At 37.5% G+C, this 23,761-nt stretch overlaps 1 protein-coding gene across 3 annotated transcripts; it reads left to right on the forward strand.

Moving 5' to 3' along the window:
* The first annotated feature begins 991 nt into the window (after positions 1-991).
* On the forward strand, positions 992-21,921 carry rph3aa (rabphilin 3A homolog (mouse), a). 3 transcript variants are annotated; one of them, XM_077243755.1, is made up of 17 exons: positions 992-1,173; positions 6,902-7,021; positions 9,030-9,159; positions 10,884-10,967; positions 13,135-13,303; positions 13,462-13,503; positions 13,602-13,811; positions 15,151-15,303; positions 15,506-15,585; positions 15,710-15,784; positions 15,942-16,051; positions 16,336-16,462; positions 16,550-16,606; positions 17,522-17,673; positions 17,804-17,885; positions 18,101-18,197; positions 21,090-21,921. In XM_077243755.1, the coding sequence occupies exons 2-17, from the start codon at positions 6,912-6,914 to the stop codon at positions 21,221-21,223; spliced, it is 1,812 nt and encodes a 603-aa protein (XP_077099870.1). In that variant the 5' UTR covers positions 992-1,173; positions 6,902-6,911; the 3' UTR covers positions 21,224-21,921. The 3 variants fall into 3 exon arrangements, with proteins under 3 accessions (XP_077099870.1, XP_077099869.1, XP_077099871.1); XM_077243754.1 differs by having other exon boundaries at positions 1,081-1,173; positions 13,599-13,811; XM_077243756.1 differs by lacking the exons at positions 992-1,173; positions 9,030-9,159 and having other exon boundaries at positions 6,901-7,021; positions 13,599-13,811.
* Positions 21,922-23,761: the final 1,840 nt, after the last annotated feature.

Genomic DNA, 23,761 nt, shown 5'->3' on the forward strand with positions numbered 1-23,761 from the left:
TTGATATTTATTTCAGTTTTAGTCATATTTTCGATTAGCTTTTATTTTTATACACTCTGTTTTCATTGAAATTTTAGTTTAAATTAATAATTAAAGTGGATGTTTATTATTTTTTGTTTCCGTTTAGCTGTAAATTATATTTATTTCAGTTTTAGTAATTGTACTACTTAATCTTATTGTATTTCAGTCAACAATTTTAATTTAAGTTTTTCAAAGTTTAAGTTTTTCATCTATTATTTATGTTTGAATAATTTTGTTTTTTGCTTTAGTCATTTTTATTAGTTTTGTGTTAAATATCTCCATTTAGCATTATTTAAATTTCAGTGTTTGGACTTTTCGTACTTAACCTTATTTTATTTCAGGTGACATTTCTAATTTTCATTCAAATGTATTATTTTATTTCAGTGTTATTTCAATTAACAGAAAGAATTTTTATTAGCTTTATTTAACAATAGCAAAACTAATGTGTTGATGATTTTATCAGGTGTCCACTAACCTGCATTTTTGTCATTGTTTATTATTTTTTCAGAGTTTTTCTGCAGTAACTCTAGTGTTTTGACAAATTGTGGTTACCATGGTAAATGTTTTGTAAGGATAATTCACTACAAATGTAATCACAAGGGGGCAGTAGAATTTCATGATGTCCCTTGTTCACTGACTGTAATTTTTTTCTCACTATTTCTAATTATAACAAATTATAGCATAATTGGTCATTTCGCTCGCACAGAGGCGAACGTGACCTTTTAAAACTAATGAGCCGAAGGAAAAGACAGTGATTGAAAAAAAGAAAAAAGCGTTCTCACTGGAAAACAAAACTGGATAAGATGTATATAAAATAAAATGTTGCTATGTAAGTGTACAAATAATAGTAATAATACAATATGATACAGGCCTATAGGAAGGAAGGCAGGCGGAGGAGGTGGATTTGAAAAATTGTTGACTACCATCATCATCATCTTCATCAGGTATGTGCCGTGTAAATGATTTCTGCTCTTTCTTTCTCATTGGATCACAGCGCAGCTCGGTCAGATAGGAGGGGGTGGGGGTTTGGCTTTTCTTCTCCCTAAAGACAGTATTAAAGCATCATTCCTGCACCAGTGTGGAGGAGAGAAAGACACACATCTTCATCTGTACTGCTGCTGAGCCGAGGAGAGCATCTCACCATCAGTGGCGGTGAGTGACTTCACATCACTGACAGCTTGCATCAACTTACAGGGCTCTTATAATTCAACACAAATATCCACACAGTCCTGAATGTGTATTGCTGTAATATAGAATGAATTATGTATGTGCACAGAGGCCTTGCATTTAATTGCATTTAAACCATTTAGGTGAAGTTGTAGCTGAATTTGCCAAATGCAACCGTACAGGAAGAGCGTAATGAATGATATACATGTCTATAAACCTTTGATGGATAATTTGCATTAAAACAAATGTTTGTAAATTTCGGACCTGTCGTGGCAGCGAGCTCTATTATTAGACATCACTGTAGAGTACTGTATGCATAGATGCTTCAACATTGCAAAGCAACACAGATGGCAGAGACGTTCATGCATGTTTGTGCAATTAATGACTTGATGTGTTTGGAATTGATTCTGACTTTGTGCCACTCTTCTTTTGCATGCATGAGTTTGGTGGAGTTTGGTGTGCTGGCGGGCAAATTGGGATTTAAATGCTATAATGCAAAAGGTTTCTGGGCGTCATGTTAAATTTTACATCATTCTCGGCAGGTTGTTTGCACTCAGTTTTTAGAGCATAGATTCAAATTGTCTCTGAGTTGCTTAGCATCGAATGAGACAGCACATCAAATAGTTGTGAACAGCTCATAGGGCTTTTGAACAACATCCTCAAAATGCTCATGATGAGTGTGCGTTATGTAATGGGAAGTTGAGTCTTTTCTCTCTGGGACGTGCTTTTGTGTGCGAGACTGTGATCTGACGGCATTCAAAGGCAATAAATGTTGCTTGACAGACACATCTACAATGGAAAACAGTTTTTGTTCTTAAAGAGAAGGTTTGAGCTTAAAAATACCCTTTTCCTTTGCATATAAAAGAATTGCAACATTTGGCATAGTCTGATCAATGAAAAGGAAAGGCAATCTCAGAAAATGTGCAGTTATGGTGCATGCAGTGCGCATGGCCTCGGGCTCCACGGGATGAAGAATAGGTCATGATTGCTTCCCATCCAGGTTTCTTATAGTCATAGTCTAAACTCCAGCATTCTTTCAGCTCAGATCTTTCTCTAATTCCTTAACGCTTGGCTGGCTATATGTGTAGGATTAGTGGCTGCCTTTGCTCTCAGCTATCAGAACTGAAAGTACAAACCATCCAGAACATGGCTATTAACACTTTACAAGACTTAATGGCAGTGTCTACTTACTCGAGTCAGTGCTGAAAATTAAATGTAGGCAATGTTAGATACTCCACAACTAATCTGATTACTACTGCTTTGTATTAACCCTGTAAAGCCTGACATATAAAACATAATAGTCAGAAAATGTACGTTTATTGAGCCGAGCAAGTTCCGACAGATTTGAGGAAAACTTATGAGGACATAAGAAATATGTATTTCTTTGCAATAATGTGCATTAATGAATCCTTCACTATAAGACCAGAAACATGCATCATTTTATCTGTCAGAAATTGTTTGAATGGTGAAATGTGGTTTCTGTATGTCAGGGAGGGATTGGTGATGTCAGCCATCAAAGAGGAAACAAGAAGTATCACATTGTGATGAAAGATTGTGCACCACTAAATCATTACAATAAGACCAGAAACATGAATTAAGAAGGTACATAGAGTCCATTTTTATTTAATGTTGACTTTAACATTCTCCTTTTACTGTCTAATCAGAGCTTCAGAGGACCCGAAACAGAGCCTTGAGGTACTCCTCTCCCTTTGCTGAGGCCCGAATAGAAAATACCCCCCCTCCATTGAATACATTCACTGCTCAAAGGCGTGTAAAAATAAGGGTAACCCTCTTTGACAGTCCACTGTCAGCTCTGCATCTCCACCATGCCACATAGCTGTGGATTTATCACTGTTCTGCATCCGTTTACTCAAAGGGAGACTCATCAAAATGTCGGTAAAGGGATAAAGTTGTTGGGGTTCTCAGTAATCTGGTAAGCCGCTTCTTACCAGTGAAGCTCTCAGCGTCTAGAGTAGGTGGATGATCTTGTGCGTGTTGATGCTGATGGTGTGTTAGTGTGCATTCTGTGAGAAGAGTGTATGTTACGGGAATAAGTTAAATAGGTCAGATACAGTGTATCAAGGCGCTTTAAAATTTTATACATGCACTTTCGGTGACAGCATCGTGGTGGTGAATTATAAGAAATGTCACATGCAACTTTCCTTGTTGCAAAGCATGCATTAAATGCTTCTTATAAATCAAGTCTTAAGTAAGATGATGTATACAGCCTTTCTTTTCTGCTTTCCTTAAGTTAGATTGAACTTTTCACCTCTTTTTCCTGTAATAGAGAATTTTTTTTTGTTGGCTTTGTTCAAATCCATTTTCCATCTCGTTAGGCCTTTTGCAATGGACATACACACAGACACTCGCTCGCAAGTGCACAGGAAGCACACTGCAAAATCCCTTAGAGGACCACATTGTATTGTGGAGCTAAAACGCCTCTGTTTCTTTTTACTTCATGTCAATTTGTGGAGCATTTCCGTGGGCTAGTGACGCTTCTCCTGCTCGCCAGCTGCTGATGAATTGTAAGTGACATGGGTTTTTCCTCTTGGCAGCGCAGCAAACGTACTGTACAATTGCTTCCGGAGCTGCTTACTAAGCGCGCCTTTTCTTTCCTTTTATAAAAGCTTCCTAACACCTGATTTATTGGTTATGTTCACAGAAGAGTCAATGTACATTTTCTAAATAACTTTTTTGGCCAGTTTATTCAAAGTAGAGAGATGACAAATGAGAAATGATGTGGATAATATGGTTGAAAAGTCAAGCTGGATTTGAATCCTCATCACCCACATTAGCAGCATGGCTTAATGTTTTTTTAATGGTTTAACCCTGTCCTGTAGCTTAACTAGTAGAGCCCCTAGTCTACAGCTACTAGAAGTGTAAAGTCCACACCAACACAAAATGAGCCTTTTAAATGTGCACAAGTTGATGTGCTTCACTATTGTAATATGCACTTTGCATTATGTCCTGATCATTATTTTGAATAATAGAGCTGTACCTTGTCATTAATACATGTGCATTGTTTGCAGGCCCACTTATAAGTTAAAGGTCCTGAGTTGTAATACTATATAGCAAATTTTAACTTCCTGTTTTTTTTTATTTCATCAAAAAATGTAACTATATTATCGCCCAGATCTTTATATAAAGTTAGATGTAGAAGTGTGCAACTTTAACCACATACATACAGTTTACTTACAAAGGGCGATATAAACGAGCAAATCCCAACTGCTTGATTGCTTGCATCATCGCAGAATTCAAGCTATATTATATTACAGCTCTAATATGCTAAATGTGACTAAAAACATTGAGATATTATAATCATTAACAACATGATTTTCGGTAAAGCTGTGTGTATTGTGAAAAGCGCTACATAAACAAATTTGACTTTCCTCTAAGGAAAAAAGTCTATGTAAAGATGATTTCAAATTAGTTTTTTTTGGATGTTTTACGAGAACCCAAAAGGGTTGGAACAACATGAAGGTGAGCAAATATGATGTCTTTCCATGACCATTGTTGCCAAATGCAGTATGCAACACAATACATCCAAATTACAAAAAGATGCAAACAACAGCACTTTACATGATTAAGCATCTTAATCATCATGTTTAAAACTAGTTTTGGTCCACTAATTCTTCTTTGATATGATTACAGACATCCTTGTGTGTTTAAACCAGCACATCTCTCCATTTACCACCCACTCGATGCCCCAATTAATCCAAGCATCATTATCCCACATCTCGTTAACCTGTAAGATTACTTACCTTGATGTGGTTAAATAGGCCTACTGTATTCTGGAAACTCAGGACTGGTGTGGAAAAAGGGCATGTGAATGAATGAAGCAGGTGTTTTTATTAAAGTGGCTGGATGGTTGGGGGTCTACAAGCCCCAAGGCGTATATAAATCACAGTATAAGAGCTCACTAGAGTGTATTATAAGCAATAATATCAGCCGCGCTGAAGCAGCTGAGGATATAGATTGTGGATGTGTGCAGGGATGTTGGCAACCGCAGGCAGGTGTGGAAAAGAAGTGGTGTTTGCCAAATCCAGGTGTGCTGATCATGTGCCAAATGTCTAATCTGGTTCCAGAGCGCAGTGATGTGGCATTTAGGTGATCATATTTTAGCTTCAGGACGATTTTGCAATTAAACTAAAAGGCTTTTATACTTGCTAAAAAAGTATAAACTATCAATCAGACAGCAGAAGGCATGGAGCAGAAATTTTTGCAACAGCAAAAGTTCTGATCATGTCGATAATTTAGAGGCCTAATATATTTGTGTATCAAATATGATACAGTAGGCTTTATAGGGTTAAGACACCAAAATTAGATGTTAAACAAATAAATGTTCTCTTTTGGCATCATATTAGAACTTTTGTTGGTTCTAATTAGAAACTGTATTTTTAAGATTGTCTAGTTGAAGGTTTAATGTGTTTGTATCAAACTCAGCCAAAGATTTCCGCATCTGTGCTCGCTTTTTATGAGACTGTCTATATGTCATGGCTCAGTGATATTGATTTTGATTTAGCCATTAATACAATAATGCAATCAATGTCCTGAACGTCCCAGCATAGAAAATGACATTTTGGGCACATTGATGCACAGCTCCCAACAACTGACCCAACCGGAAAGACATGGACCAGCTCCTAACCTATTATAGTCTGTGACTAATGGTTGTTCAGACGTTGCTTAAGTGTTGCTTAATAAAAGACTGGCAAAAAGCTGTGAAACGTCCACACCAAATAAATGGAAAATACTTTGGTGCATAAGCTCGAAATATTATAACCAAGTCAAACAAGAGAAGCTCGCACACATAACTGTAGAAGATTTCTTACAAATTGCTTTTATATCGAAGCCAAACAGATGTGCTCAGTACTAAGACCAATTGAGTTGCTTGTAATAAATCTAGTTAAGCTGTAGAGCAAAACATCCTTCCTTTTATTTGTTTATCGCTCCATAAATGTGTCTCCGTCTGCATTGGATGTTATTTGTATGTAGCTTAGTTTGAGTTGCAGGCATTTACATTTAAGTGCAAGGCTGATGTTTTTGTAGTCGTCAGCATTTGGTATTAATCTCAGAAGGGTTTTTTGCATAGCTAATGCAAACACGTTTGATTTTTTGTTGTTGATGGTTTCGGTAGAGTCTTTGAAGACCCAGCAGGCCCTTAGAGACGCCAGGAATATGTTTTCGGACGTATGGAAACAGCTGATGAGATGAATAGTGACGGCACTGGCGAGAGTGTGATGTAATTTCTGATCATCACTCTCCCTCCATTTCCCCTTTATTCAGTCTCTGTGTCCTCCTCCTCTTTATTTCACCCTCAGATGGCAATCAGTCATGTCCTCTGTCACCTCGACATTTTCAATCAGCGGTTCGAGCATCTCTGTGGGGACGAAATAGCATTTGCCCAACACGCCGGAAAGAGCGATGCATTGACTCATTAATGATATGACATGCTGTAATGTCAAAAGGCACCGAGCAGATTTCACTTTCACTGGAGATAAAGTACAAAACAGCTGTTGTTATTGCTTTACCTTTAAACATTTATTCTCCGACCGATGCGTTTCCGTATGCGCAGCACGGTGCTCCTCTTAAATCCCCTCTGTTGTTGATTGTGATTGGGTAATAATAGGGACAGATGGGAGTTTTCGGTGGTGTATTTAAGCATTCGGCGCTGCAGATGGGTTTGTGTGTTTGATTATTATGCCTGTGTGTTCAGGACGGGCCAGATGGAGTCCACCATTGGAACTGAGGAGCTGACGGATGAGGAGAAGGGAATTATCAACAACGTGCTGGCGAGAGCCAAGATGATGGAGGCCATGGAGCAAGAGAGGATTGGGTGAGACGTTGATTTGAAGTCTTCTTTTCCTGATTGAGATCTCTTTAACTTGTTAGTTGTCTCTCCAAGAAACTGATGGGTCTTGTTCTGTAAGATAGACCTGGAAAAAACTTTTTATTGCAAGTACACTACCATTTTTGGAAAAAAGTGAATACTTTTATTCAGCAAGGAAGCATTAAACTGATCAACAGTAACAATTTCAAATAAATTCTATTCTTTTGTACTTTGTATTCATCAAAGAATACTGAAAAAAGTATAACAATTTCCTCAAAAATATGAAGCAGAACAACCGTTTTCAACATTGCAAATAATCATAAATGTTCCTTGAGCAGCAAATCATCATATTAGAATGATTTCATATTAGAACATGTGACACTGAAGACTGGAGTAATGATGCTGAACATTCAGCTTTGATCACAGGAATAAATTACACTTTACTATATATTCACATAGAAAACAGCTACAGTATTTTAAATTATAATAATATTTCACAGACTCGATGAACAGAAGAGACTTCTTTCAAAAAACATAAAAAAATCGGGTTATTCCCTGGTAGTGTCTAAATATTTCATTTGTTATGTGAGCTGTGATGTTAAATAATAAGCAGTATTTTTACTGTACAATTTCTACTTCGGCTGCTCGAGATGAGAACACATTTTTATCCTTTCTTGTGTCAAGAAAGAGCTGAAGTTTGCGATATATTTAGTTTAGTTTGCCTAGATGGGCTTAAATCAGCAGTAAGTAGGCTTTCCTGTTACATATCACACATGCACACTTCAATAAGCCGACAAAATACAGGTTAATGTATTTACATTTGTGTCTTTTCTATTTATTTCAAGAAATATGAGTAACAACTGAGACAACTTTGATATTTTAGGTAAAGTCTCTTGAGATATGGACAAACAATGTCTGTGCAATGTTTTCCTCTGCCTAAAACAATTATCCCAAATGTCTGTTCCAGAAAGCTATACAATTAAATAGAGACTAATAGACTTTGCTGAAGCTTCTTGCTTGATCGATTTTGGTTTATTGTATCAGCATGATTTATTTTGTAGCTCTGTAGTTCTATTTTATATCAACAATTGTGTCATGTTTCCATTTTTATTCCTCATATGGCATTTCAGGAGAAACATCTGAAACTAAGTAGCAAAAGTTAGGGTTTATAAGACAATTGATATTCATTAATATTATTGATTTTATGCACTGACATAATCAGATGAAAACAAAATTTGAACTGAATTGAGCTGAATAATGACACTGACTTTGTGACATTGACACTGTTATTGAATCAACATTGAACTGACTTTAGCTGAATAATGACACTTGTCCTTACAGCTGAAATTAATTTATGAAAGGTTTCTTTCATATATAATATGAAATTTTATAATATTAACAAGTAAGCTGCTTTAAAACAATCTGTATTGCATAAAGCGCTGTATAAATAAATGTGACTTTTCTTGATACAGTGTGTAATTTCTGCACTGCTAACAGGACATATGCATTTCAAAAAGTTATGACTTTTCAAAAAATTCTAACATTCACTCTTCCATTAGTTGACCAAACATGTTTTCATAAGAACCGCAGGGTCAGTTCCCTCCATCCTATGAATGCCATCACATTAGTGCACACAGAACTGGACAAAAGCAATATTGACCCAACACCTGAGACCCGTCCGTGACAGAGGGACATTGCCTAATAGTTTCCTCTCATTCTGCAGGGCAATTCAGCCCAAGCACATCTGTCCAAGTGATTGAGAAGACTAGTGTGTTCAAGCTTTTTTACGAGCCAAGAGTCAGCCGAGGAATGTACTGGAAGAAATGAATAGTGCTAACTAAACAAGAACGGCACTGCCTTCTTTCTCACTCACTCTTTCTCTCTCTCTCTCAGCACTTTGCTTGCAAATCGCCTTCACTCTCAGTTCTTTACATCAATGCATTTGTAGAGGTATTTAATCACTTAAAGGAGAGTGTACTGCTGATGTTATACTTTGTCGTGTTTCATCTCGCAGGCGTCTGGTAAATCGCCTGGACAGCATGAAGCAGACGGCCTGTGGTGACGGATACTCCCGTTGCTTACTCTGCGGCCAGCAGTTCGGCCTCGCGGGCGTCAGTACGGTCGTGTGTGCCGAGTGTAAAAAGGTACACATAAGCTGTGTCCCAATTCAGAGGCTGTATCCTTCGAAGTCCGCACCGGTTGTTGTTCAATGGGACGGTCTAGCCTAAGGTGGATTGCTTTTGTCACCTAATCATAGGTGTAATTTGCAGGTGGGACATGTCCCCACCACTTTTTGCCAGGGTCGATTGTGTCGCCACCACTTTTGAAACATCTCGCCGCACGGATGTACCAATACAAATAAATAAAACATCTCCATTTAACTCTAGTAGAGCATTCATTTCGTTCGTTTGTTAAATAAGAGGCGATCTGAAATGTGTTGTTTTTGAAATCTAGTGACCAAAGTGCTTGTTGCCGCTGCGATCAGTGGCGCGGATACAGGCGCGCGCTTCAATCCGTTGCGGAGAGACTCTCTATTCGTTACGATGAAATCACAAAACATAATGCACAAAAAAACGTGTCCCTGCTTGATATACAACCACTAATAAACCATCGGTTTTGATGAGGGGAAAAAACTGTACTACTTAGTGTTGGTTAGAACCCAGAACCTCTGACACGCTTGGCAAAAGTTCTGCTACTGGACCATTAAAGTACATGAAGATAACAGTCGGATCTATGTATATATCCACGTGAAAATTCTCGCCGCTAACAACATATCTTAGATCTCATTAAACGACAAATTAAACACAATGTACTATTGTATACTATGTACCCCCCCCCACCCCCACCCCCCACGGAAACACATTTACAATGCGAAACACTCAATCAAAAAAGACTTTTGCGATGGTATGGCTTAACTGGACATACCAGGAGACCGATCTCGAGGCAGAGCATCTGAAATGCCAGAATTACCTTCCAGAACTTGCACATAAGTTAAATTCGCAACTTTGGATGGAAACATAGCTTGTGACAGCTGCCGTTGACGAGCGGCAGTAACGCTTGTACTGGACTTTCTCGAAGTTGTATTCAACAGTCTGAAAACAAAACCTGTTTAAATATGATCACCTTGGTCCATTTATGTGCACAATAAAGAGTGTAAACTATCTATAACCACATCTTAGCAGATATGCCAGTTTGGACCACTTTCAGATTTTTTTTCCATTTGCATCGTTAGATACTCGAGCAAGTTGAAACCAAATACTTGCATTTAAAAGAGTAATCTGGCATTTACAATTCCAGTTCACCAGCAGACAATGGATCTTGGGATAGTCTGGGCCACAAAGGGTCCACTCTTCTATCCTTCATGGCCTGGGAAACAAAGGACGCATGTGTAGGTCGCATTCAAACCTTCGAATTGGGCCAGCCTTCGTCACGCTGATTCGCCTTCAAATGCAGACATTGAAGAATGCAGCCTCTGAAGTGGGACACAGCTAAACATTCAACCTCATTCAATTATCTAATGTACGTCTTCCAATAATGATTGTCCAAAAATAACCAAGCAGAAATGAATGAGTGATATGCACTTATCTTTATTATGCCCTGCCCAATACTGAGCCACGTGCACGTTTAAGAGGGATGCCAATCAGTCTACATGATGGGAAATAAAGACGCAGTCGGCGTGCACAGGCCTTTTTTTTTTTTTTTTGGTGCATGACACAAAGATCGATAGACTCTTTATTGATCCCGCAGGGGATATTTAGTGTGTGGGCTGTTTTTCAGTAGTGATGGAACTCCAGAGGAGGTTAATGCCATCTGAGTGCGTTTACACCTGCGCAGCCTCCTGAGGCTTGTTTGTGTTTCACCTCCACAGAACATGTGCACGAAGTGTGGCGTTCAAAGCATCAGTCGTTCCAGTCCAAAATGGCTGTGCAAAATCTGCTGTGAGCAAAAAGAGGTGAGATGCAAACCTAAAATTGTCATTATTCGCATTTTTTTTCACACAAGGGGGGAATTTCTGAGCCAACAATGACCGGTCATTGTGACCATGACTGTCAAGCTTAAAAAAACAAAATAAAAAGTGTCATTACAGTAGTCCATGCGATTTGTCCACTAGTATTGTGAAGTCACATGATGATCGCTTTGTATTAGGAACAGACTCAAAATTCAGTTGTTTACTTCTTTAGCTCTCAAATCACTTTATACAGTTTTACTTCAGAAAGTTTGATGACACTGACAAACACAAAACACTGTTCGCCTTTTGTTTGTGTTGCACTGTTTATTTAGTAGCATTGATATACTATTATAGTTTTTGGTAATATTTTGTACTAGATTGAATTTTTGTTAAAGTTTTTTGTAATTTTATTCGTTTTCTAATATCTAGATAGGATATGATTTATTATATATTTTTTTTACATTATTACGATTTAGTTAGTACTTCAACAGCAAACTAAACTAAGATTAGACATGTTGCTTTAGCAACTAGCTGAAATAAAACATTGAATTTGAAAAGCACTGATTTGAAAATGCAAAATCGGTAAAATGTCATATGGGCCACATTCTATCAAATTCCACATTATGTAACAAAATCAAAATTATATCTAAAATTTTCTTTATGTTGATGTTATGGAATATTTTGTTTATTTGAATATATTGGTTGGTTATGTTCTAGTGTGATGTTTCCTTTCTATCAGTAATTATCTGAAAACTGTCTTCTCTCTTGTGTCTCTTCCAAATGAAGTAATCAGGTGACTGTCACATGACTAATTCATTGTTCTTTAAAAGGACTCTGAGTGTGTTTGTTACCCACATTAGCCACAACGCGACGGTGTGCGGTTATTCGTGAACTGATTTAAATTGCCTAAACCATGACTAAATAAATATATTTTTATACATTTACTAAAATTGTCAAGTGGCTTGATACGTTTGTATGAGTTAAACTATCCCCCCAAAGAGCACCGGGATATAGATTTTACACCCAATGGAGCATTTTTTTTGCACTCCTTGCTTTGTGGACTACATTTTATCACAGTGATCGCTATTAGCTGCATTAAGATTAAAAAACAAACTTTGCCTTATGTTATATGGAAAAAAAAATGACTTAATGTTGGTTTGGAATAACATGAGAATGATAAAATAATGACAAAATTCTCCTGTTTGGATGAATTATTCTTTATATTTTGAATCTGTTTAAAGGTTTATACTTACAAAAGGATTTGCATTTAATTTAAGCTTTGCTTGTTAATGTAAATCTACACTTACCTGCCATTGATGGCTTTGCTGTCGGTGCAATGCAGCTACAGTATGTGCATGTCTGATTCAACAAATCTGTTATGAATAATATTTCAGTGGCTGCACAGAATAATTACTCTCTTTGTTACTCAGAGATATAAATGGATAGGGTAGATCAGCACCTCTGACTTTTGAAGACAGTTCGACTGTGATTAGATGATTCATCCTTGTGACGATGTAAGTCACGGTTAGTCTCGTTGTCAGACGGGGTCAGTATCAGCGGGAGATGTGAGACTCTTTAATGCAACAAGATTGTTAAGCCTGAATCCCTTTTACGTTTAATCCATTGAGTCGCTGACATTCAGAGTTCCTGCATTTTCATAATCCAGCCATCCAGCTCCCAGCTGATGCTTATTTGTATAGTAATTGGCTGAAATGAGATTCACAGATGCTGTAACAAAAAAAAAAAACATCCAAACTTATGCAATTCAGCATTGTTTTTGCAATTACCTTGCTACCGCAAACAATCCATCCTATTTTTCCGAGTCTATGAATCCTAGCTAATGTTGTTTTATCTCTTAAAATTCAAATTAAGTTGGAAAATTGCTTTGCTTTTTTTGCAACTTCACAGCGTATCAAATTACTTGGAGCTTGGAAAGTGGAACAGCAAAGATGGGGAAACAAGGCTGATTTTAAATGAAATTTACATTTTCCCCCTTTGGCTGCAGTCTGTTTTAGGACAAAATTACTTTAACAGACTCTTAAAATTCACTCACACAAGCAAGAGTTTGCTGAACTGAGCACAAATGTATGTTATTAGTGGTGAATTAGAATAAATCACTGCACTAAAATTACATTGAAGTTGCCAAATGACTATTTATTCTTTCCCTAAGATGCTGAAGCGGTCTGGTGCCTGGTTTTTCAAAGGTTTACCACAGCAGGTTTTACCCGCTCCTTTACCCATCTCAAATCAGAGAGCGCCCAGTACAACCAGTGCACCAACTTCTACCAATCCATCAACCAATCAAGAGTCCTCGATACCTTCACGGACAAAAAATGAAGGTAAACGCCAAAATTGCTTTGCAATTCCTAATTACAAATTCTGAATACTGTGCAGCTTTTTAATGCATTCGCACTAGGCACGAGGCAATGTTTTCATAATTCACGGTTCAAAGGAACGGATATATTTTTTCATTCTGTAAAATTACATTGCATTTCAGAGAGCATGCAGGTCACCGGCAGAGAGCAGCAGAAGATATCTGGTGAGTGTCCTGCATTTCAATAACTCTTAATCTCACTTGGAGGAAATGAGGCTTACGATCATGCAGTATCATTTTCCCGTTTTCTCCATGCTCAGCAGAAACGATGCCCCCTAAACGGGAGGAGCATTCTGTCATATCCCAAAGAGCCCTAGAAGAAGACAGAGGTAGACAGTCTTTGAGCAGGAACACAATTCAGTCCAACGTCGCCATGGAAGGACAAACTTCCCCACCTGTGGTGACGAGAGAAGTGCCGGCTCTGAGCTCCAAACCTCCGGTGTCGGCCTTTTCCACGACTTCCATACCAAAAGGTGAGACTAATATCCAACTCATGTATTATCCACAGGATGGGGATATTATAAAACTTAGATTGCCCTTTGATTGTGCTGTGGTTAAGGATCAGGGGCCTCAATTATAAAACACACGTACTTGATTTGATTCTAAGTTCCATGGATTTCATCCAACGACAAAAGTGAGGAGCATATTGGGATAATAAAAAGGATGTGAAAGTCACCTGAAGAGCATGCGTACAAACATTTTGCGCTCATGCATGCTAGTAATTAAAATAATTCGTTGTTTATTAAAATCGCAATATGCATTAATGTTATTCTAGGTGCAAAAAAGCAGCTCAATTAATTATGTATGATTTCCTGAAAAAAAATAATGTTTTTTTCAACATGTATAGTTTATATACATGAATATAGTATATATAATGTTTAAACATCTAATATATTTATTATATTATGTATATTTTTGGGCGTTCTGTAGTTGCAGTTGATGAGCTCACATTGCACTTGAATTTAAGCTGGTTTATAAAGTGGGAAATTTAGGAAAAAATGTTGTGCGTATGGACATTTTTTATTCGCAAATAGTGTATGTTTACATTTCGGATCATTCTACATGTGTCTTTATAAATGAGGCCCCTGGGCTGGAAACCAAAAGATTGTAAGTTTAAATCCTGCATTGGATTGTCGCCATTGTGCCCTTGATCAAGATGCTTAACCTCAGATTGCTCCGGAGGGACTGAACCTGTAATAAGCGTACTGCAGATTGCTTTGGATAAAAGCGTCAGCCAAATGGCTTCTTACAGTTGCTTGATGCATTTGGAGGTATCGATCTGGATGCTTAACTTTTCATTCCTTATTTGTTTTTATTGTTACACTGTAGCAGTTGCACAGATTTTGCGTAAACAGAATCTGTTCAATAAGTGCACATCTCTCAGATTTATAAAGTGGGATGCATTTAGGAAAATGTTTGTGTGTATGGATGTTTTATCAATCGTTTGTTGGACCATTTCGGAAATTGTTGTACGTTCACAATTAGGATCATTCTACGCACATCTTTATAAATGTGGCCCCTAGATTGGTACCCAAAAAGGTGTAGGTTTGAATCCTTCAAGGTTTTGATTTGTCGCCATTGACCCGATTTGCTCCAGAGGGACTGAACCTATAAGCGTATTGTAGATTGCTTTTGATAAAAACGGCTAAAGAATTAGAGTTGGTTGCTGCATCTGGAGGTATTGATCTGGATGCTCAACTTGGTGATTACTGGTTCCTTCCTTGATTGTTTTAGTATAACGCTCTAGCAATCACAGATTTTGCTTCAACAGAGTCTGCACAATAAGTGCATGTCTCTTGTTATGAATTGTAGATCCTGCGAGTCGACCGGAGGCCAGGGCACCACCTGCTACGCAGACCGACGCACGTTTGCCAGCTGCCAACAGCGTTCCTGCTTCACGCCAGCCACCGCCCCCCACCGCAGAGGATGAAGAGGATGCCAACAGCTATGACTCTGACGATGCCAGTAAGATGCTAATTTGCACTGACATATGGACATGTTTGTACCCCATGGGAACCACACAGAACAAAATGATTTACCGTGGAAGTCTTGCATCACAGATTGCATAAAATCAGCAGACGTGTATTTGAGAAGCCGTTGATGTAAGACTGTTATTTTTTGGTCTTTTCTTGTTCATTTCTCTGACACAATGTTGTCCACTTTCCAGCCACTTTGGGCATGCTGGAGTTCAGTCTGCTCTACGAGGAGGAGAAAAACGAACTGCATTGCAACATAATCAAAGCAAAGGTATTGTCTTTCTTCCCTAGAACGAGGAGTTTCGATGCAGTCTATTTCTGCAAACATGTTTCTGAAGTATCATGTCACCATGTGTATTACTGCTAACCATGCAATTGTTCCGTCTTTGGGGAAGGGTCTGAAACCAATGGACTCCAATGGTCTGGCTGATCCTTATGTGAAATTGCACTTGCTTCCAGGAGCCAGTAAGGTACTGATCCTGCTAATGTTAAATATCACTAGCTTAGTTTACATGCAACCAAAATATCCATTAGCAATTGGATTTATGTATTATGAAGATGTTGCTGTTGAAATTGATTACTCACAGAATGTAATAGACACACAAAGGTGTTTTGTCAATCTCTTAGTCTAACAAGCTAAGAACAAAGACGCTTCGTACCACCTTGAACCCTGTGTGGAACGAGACCCTTGTTTATCATGGCATCACTAATGAAGACATGCAGAAAAAGACTCTCAGGTAAAAACAGCTCTACTATATGCAATGCACTGAAGCTTTCCCAGGTAAATGTGAATGGCCATAACATAATGATAATTGTTTTCAATTTTCCTTCCTCAATGGATGAAGTCATTTGCATGATGGAATGAGCTGATCATTGTGTTTTCTTGCATTGCATTTTAAACTTCTTGATTCTTGGAGAGTCTCACTGATGTATTCAGTTGAAATAGTTTGTAGTGGACTCAATTAAAGCCGTGACATTTTCCAGAGTTGAAAGGTTCAGCATCCTCATTGTTCCCTGTCAGGCTTTCTGTCAGCGATGAGGACAAGTTCGGCCATAATGAGTTTATCGGCGAGACACGGGTGGTCTTGAAAAAACTAAAGATGAACCAGAAGAAAACCTTCAATGTGTGTCTTGAGAGAGTGATTCCGGTAAGCTGAAGGGAACAGTAAAGCGTTTTGGGGAAGGTTTACTGTGATTATGGCATTGTAGTGAATAGTTTAACATCTCGTACGCAGGTGAGACGTTCTGCTGGCGCTGGTGGTTCTCGTGGGATGGCGCTCTATGAGGAGGAGGTAACGGATCATACATTTTGAGAATTTCACATGAAAAGAAAATGCTTACAGTACTGGTTGTAAGTATTGTAAAAAAATAAAAATAAAATAAAAAGTCTCTTATGCTCACCAAGGCTGAATTTATTTGATCAAAAATACAATAAAACAGTAATATTGTGAAATATTTTTTATTTGAATGTATTTTAAAATGTAATTTATTCCTGTGATGCAAAGCTGAATGTTCTGCATCATTATTGCAGCATCAAACAGTTACTTCTTATATTTGTGGAAAGCATTATGCATCTTTTCTTTAGGATTCTTTGATTTAATAAAAAAGTTGGGGGGAAAAATAGCATTTATTTGAAAGAGAAATCTTTTGTAAAAATTTTTTAAACTTACTGATACTTTTGATCAATTTAATGCATTCTTGCTGAATAAAAGTATTCATCATTTTTTTTCTATTTATTTCATTTTTATTCGTATTTACCCCAAACTTATTAATGGTAGCGTATTACAGTTTCCACAAAATTATTAAACAGTTTTCAACATTGATAATAAATGTTTCTTGAGCCTCAAATCAGCGCATTAGAATGATTTCTGAAGGATCATGTGACACTGAAGACTGGAGTAATGATGCTGAAAATTCAGCTTTGATCACAGGAATAAATTACATTTTAAAATATATTCACATAAAAAACATTAAAAGATCAACATTATTTCAAATTTCACTACAATGTAGCGTTTCCAAGAAAGCATTATTGTCCTTTGAGATTCTCACTGGTAACTGGTATCACCATTTTCCTGTCAAGTAAGGCATGTGACCTCTGTTTCTCCCAGTCGAACTGCACCTGCAAAACTGTGTGCATTTAAGTCACTAAAGTTTCGGCTAAATGGTTCATCTACCCACAGGACAATTGTGTTTCCTCATCTTTTTAGTTGAAGGACAGTGAAGAGGCAGAGGAGAGGGGACGTATCCTGGTTTCTCTCACCTACAACAGCCAACAGAGTCGTCTGATAGTGGGTGTAGTGCGATGTGCTCATCTGGCAGCAATGGACTCCAATGGCTATTCTGACCCATTTGTAAAGATGTAAGTATATAATTAAAAATAAGCTCACCAAAAAGTACTTCTCAAAGTGTAATTTAAATGTAATTTGCTTGTCGGAATTGTTTTACGACACTCACTAGACTTATTAAACTGTGTTTTTGTGTGTCTGAAGTTTCCTGAAGCCTGACATGGGAAAGAAAGCGAAGTTTAAAACTCAGATCAAGAAGAAGACCCTTAACCCCGAGTTTAATGAGGTACTCTTTCTTTCTATCTGTCTCTGGCAATATGACCTGCAGTGAGCGTCTTGACACGCTCGACATTGACATGCCACCATGACAGTGCTTTAATACGCTCTGACACTATAATAAAAGGACGTTTTTTAGCCATGTATCATGTGAAAATGGACCTGTCATGGTTTTTTTATGTTGAAAATATATTCAGATGATTTTATTTTTTGGGGGAATTGCAGGAGTTTAGCTATGACGTCAAGCACGGTGAACTGGCGAAGAAGAGTTTGGATATCACTGTCTGGGATTATGACATGGGAACATCTAATGATTTCATTGGTGAGAAATATTTTTCAAATTGTTGCTTGATCAGGCCATATAAAAAAAACGATATTTGAACATTTTGCACAATATTAAGGCCGACGTGTATTGGTTTTCCACTAATGATAATAAGTACATATTGATTATAAAATATACACATTCAAAGAGTTTAAGGTGCATTTGTTTTTTTATCAAAAGTAGACTGATAGTTTGAAATCATGTACATTCATGTGAGAAGAATTTAGTCGTTATAAAAGCGGTTTTCTTTGGCATGAAGCAGTTGCCTCTTGGGGGCTGACATTATTAAGTCAGCATGAAACATAAGTTGTGATAGTTTTTTATTCCCTGAAGGCATAGACTGAAGATCAGACAAATTAATTAATCGTTTCTGTTTCTCATAATTTGGCCTTTTCCTTGAATTGCAATTTTTTTCTTATTCTAAATGCGATCAGCAGTGTTTGGGGAATTTGGCTATTAACATGTAATAAATAAATTCTGCGAGATTCAGTTCAGAGTCAGTAAAATGATCTGAACTTCCCACTACTAATATCCAAGTGAAACTTATTCTTCAACTAGCAAAAACTAGGGCAGTGCTTGCTTTTGTCTGTGGGGAATTGATTGGATGGCTGTGGTTTGCTATTGGCGGATCTCATGTGAGTGACAGGTTGCTCCGCCCTCATCATCAGAGAAGAGAAGTCGCCGCAAGAGGGAGAGGAAGTTATTCTGATTCAAGATTATGAGGGCACTTCAAACAAACATCATTTATAATAAATACTGCAATATCACACACACAAAAAAGAACTGTCGTTTTTGATATCATGGTGACATTTAAGATCATATGACCAGTTTTAAACCCCTGGACACTTTTGCAAGATGAATAAATAAATCATGACTGACTGCGAATATACATTTTTCATATTAAGCCCAAGATCCACCAACATATCGTCACTGTTGGGCGGAAACTTTGTATCTCCAGAAAAACTATACTTTTCAAGAAATGAAAAAAACACAATTTTTTAAAAATAATTTAACACCCTGTTGTAAAATTGATATAGTGGCTTTATATATTGTCAGGCACTTGCATGTGTCTTTATATTATTAACATATTACCAAAATCAAGCTTCAAATGGAGCAGCGGATTTTTTTTGAGCAGCGGATTTTAGACATGTGTTTTGTCCGTCATTAGAATAGCCGCATAGAGGCCGTGAGTTCATCACATTACGTTTTCATCAACTTGCAGGTTATAAAATTTACTGTAGCTATGCGGTCAATCAGTTTTTTCTTTCATTTGGCAAAAATCTCATGTTTTTAAAGATTCGATGATAAATGCTAGACTAAAACACTCTTCTTTGCTCCTCAGATATATATAACATTAGCTTTTATATATAGTGTTTGTAGAGTAAAGAAAACGCTGTGCTTATTAAAATAACCAGTTCTTTATTAACCCTTGCTTTGCAAACAAGCAGAGACACTCCAAACTATGTGCGGCACTTCATTCACGATTGAGTTTTGAGGTTTGACTGACAGTTTGAGTGTCTAATGGAGTTACGAGGTTTAGTCACAAGCTCTTTTTAATACTTTTCATTGTTTAAAGGGATAGTTCACCCAAAAATGAAAATTCTGTCAGTAATTACTCTCCCTCATGTTGTTCAACCCCGTAAGACCTTCGTTCATCTTCAGAACACAAATTAAGATATTTTTGATTAAATCTGAGAGCTGGATCACTCCTCCATAGGCTTCTAAGGGATTGACATTTGTTCCCCGAAAAGTTATTAAAGACATCGTTAAAAAAGTCCAAGTGGCTACAGTGGCTCAATCTTAAGTTTATAAAAAAGAAATAAAAAAATAACGACTTTATTTCAACTATTCATTTCCTTCTCTGTGGGCCTCGAGTCAATTAGCGTAGTGTGATAGCGTAGAGCTACGTCACACGTAGGCTCACTATTGGCCGACGCTGGTCATGTGGGTGATGTGTCTGACGCACAACACACAAGCGCTTACGCTATTATACTAGTGAACTGACTCGAGACCCACAGAGAAGGAAATGAATAGTTGAAATAAAGTCGTTATTTTTGGGGGGGTTTTGCGCAAAAAAAGTATTCTCGTCGCTTGATAAACTTAAAGGGTAACCAAACCCTAAACCAACTTTTTTTAGTTAATGATCTGTAAGAATGGGGCTTTATTAGTGCTGTTCATTGATTCGAGTAACTTTTTTGACATTTGTGTATAAAGTGTTTTAATTCTACAATATATGGTGTAAAAACGTCTGAGTGCTGCCCTCTTCAGGTTGAACGGTGGCTACTGCAGTTGAATTTTCTTATTGGATGTTTGCGGTGGTTTGTGACGTAAGGGGTTGTTGGTGACGTAGGCAAGTTCCATACAGACAGATGCGTCCCAGGTACACGCCCCCCTCCGCTGGGCTCTGCCCACTTTTACAGCATTTTTCAAATATTGCCAGTGGGTGGAGTCAGGCTCTGACCAGGGGTTTAGTTACCCTTTAAGATTGAGCCACTGTAGTCGCTTGGACTATTTTAACGATTTCTTTAATAACTTTTTCGGGGAACAAATGTCAATCCCTTAGAAGCCAATGGAGGAGTGATCCAGCTCTCAGATTTCATCTAAAATATCTTCATTTGTGTTCTGAAGATGAACGAAGGTCTTACGGGGTTGAACAACATGAGGGAGAGTAATTACTGACAGAATTTTCATTTTTGGGTGAACTATCCCTTTAATGTTTTTGCAAAACCCAAAGAAAGACGTAAAGGGGGGGGGGACCAATAGTAATGATTTATGAAAATAATGTAAAAAAAAAAAAATTCCGAATTATATAGATATGAGATTTCTGCCTGACAGCGACGATATGTTGGCCATAATATCAACATAAACATCTCATGTGTCTTTTCCACACAGGTGGATGCCAGCTTGGTATCACCGCTAAAGGTGAATGTCTGAAGCACTGGTATGAATGTCTGAAGAACAAGGACAAGAAGATCGAACGCTGGCATGTTCTGTTGAATCAAAACAACGTTGAGGCCGATGACTGAGGCGTCATATCTCCAAAGATCTCCTGACAGCATACATACAATTCTCTCTTACAAAGTAATCTCACTTCCAAACTCAAACTGCATAATGTTTTCTTTTCAATCAGAATGAAAGAACAGCGTTCGCCTTTGCTTCTCCTGAAACCCTGTGATGAGCTTTAGTGATCCAACTGAGAAAAACCCGAAAACCCAGTTACTTCTGTATATTTCTCTTTCAGTAAATGCCTTAAAGAACAAAACCTCATGAATACAAATGTGACGCAAATATCTTAGTCATCAAACCCTGCAACCAAATATACTCAAGGACACTGGGCAAAAAGGACTTTACTCTTCCAGTTAAAATAGCATGTGAAATGTTGCTATTGTTTGGCATTAGAAATATACACCGTCCTTACATTCATTTATGTTTAATTCAGTGTGTCACTGATGAGGAACACTGTGCATTAGACAAATTGTGAATATGAAGTTTAGAAAAGTAATATTAGAGTTGTATTGAGTATATGACAGGTTGTCTAATTTTAATATTGCATCAGCTACATATGGAAAATGTCTTGTTATGTGCATGGAATTCATGGACGTGTTCTCCAAATATATGTTATTGTCATTTAAGTTAAATTCATTTCTGTAACATGTTTACAGGTATGATAACAGCTGTTGTTAGATTACAGTACCCAATAAAGTTCTCAGTTATTGCCTATGGATCGGTGACGTGAACTGTGTATGTATATTTCTACAGCTGTCTGGTCATCAGCTGAACTCTAGAAGCCTCTGGTACGAGCTGCTGTGTGAAGTCTGGTTTTGGTATTGTGTCTGATGTTTGTAGGCTAAAAGTCAAGGTCATATTTTTTTTTAAATAATTTCCAAAACTTTGACCTTCGAACTGTGACAAGGACTTAAACGTCCCTGGGTCTTTCATCTACTGCCGTCATGTTTACTTACATCATTATGTCATAGATTAACCCAATGTTCCCGTAAAGCTGCACGCATGCGTGACTAAAAAAATCTCTTTGACAAAAAAAACCCCTGTTTTTTATTAGACCTTAATGCATCTCCATTTAGATATTTAATTTAGAATAGTTTGATTTCATAGTGGCACCAACAGGAATTGCAAAAATAATGACTTTTGGAAGTCCAAAGTGGAGGTGTTGTTATATTTTTCTTATTAGACTTATTAGAGTTCTGCAGGGATGATGTATTTTTGTAGACCAAAACCCAGAAATTAGCATTTTAGCACTTCCGGTTTCACTGTCCTGAAGGCAATGCGTTTTTTAATGGATTTTTGGTTAAATGTCTTAAATAAGTTCAAGATATTTTCACATTTTATTCTATGAAATAAAATACATCAGTAATACAGCCTTGTGATTTTTTACTTGACTTGTTAAAGGTGGTTGCTAACAATTGGGTAACTAGTGAGGTGTTTTTTTTTTACTCATGGCTATTGTATTCAGGCTTCGAAAATCAGAAAAGTCATGTTAATTTTTTTGGTCACAGAGATTCTTTTCTGCAATAATTCAAAAGCAAATGGAAAAATCCTGTTGGAAACAAGGGTGATGCTAACTTTCAGATTGGTGTTTTCTGTGACAAAGAAAACCTTTCAATAAAGTAGGGGGATTTTCCTGGAAATGTAAACGCTGATCACCAGGGCTTGACTAACTTTTTTGCTCACCAGCCACTGTTGCTAGTGGTTTTCCAAAGTTACTAGCCCACTCAGCATTTTCACTGGCCATGAGATAACATGAGAAAAACCTGCCATATAGATGCGTTTAATATTATCTCATAATTTGGCAGCTGGTATATTAGGCTACTGTCACTTTAAGACCTGATACACGGATCAATTATACTCTTACACATGCGTTTTCTTTCTCAAATCTTTACGTGAATACTTGGCAAGACTGTCATTTTGACATTATTTTGTGTGTATTTTAAGTGCAATAAGCAGCGAAAAAGCACTCAATTTAGCACTGAGAGGCGGCTTTATGTGAACACAATTTGGGTGTGAGGACACAATCTGCAGGAATGAGTAAAAATATGCGCAATACGTGCAATCCCACGCTGAAATTCAAGCCCTGTAAAAGCAACAATATTCATCCAGAGGAAATTAAATGAGTGAATGAGGAGAGGCGGGTTTGTGTGTCACTCGCTGAGAGAGAGAGAGAGAGAGAGAGAGAGAGAGAGAGAGAGAGAGAGAGAGAGCGCCACTAGTATCATGTGTTGTAAGCGGTTCAGATATTTCAGTATCGATATGTAGCGAAATATATATATTTTTAAATACTTTTATTATTTCAGATGCCTTTTTAAAAGACTACAATTGAAAATATATATATTATATATAAAATTCAACATGCCAAAATGGCCAGTAGGAGTGACTGCGTTACACGCCACTGCTGAAATACACCCACATTTGGCTGGTTGGTGGATGTTAATGTCAAGACCTGCTATCAAAACACTGTTCTGTTTGTTTGAGCCTCTTGGCTTGTTGATACGGCAACACTGAGTCCACCAACAGTGTGAGATTGGGGCGGGGCTTATCTGTTTTCTGAC

The sequence above is a fragment of the Siphateles boraxobius genome, unplaced genomic scaffold (genome assembly GCF_051911475.1).
Source record: "Siphateles boraxobius isolate OS27281-9 unplaced genomic scaffold, OSU_SipBor_1 25, whole genome shotgun sequence".
Taxonomy (NCBI): Eukaryota; Metazoa; Chordata; class Actinopteri; order Cypriniformes; family Leuciscidae; genus Siphateles; species Siphateles boraxobius.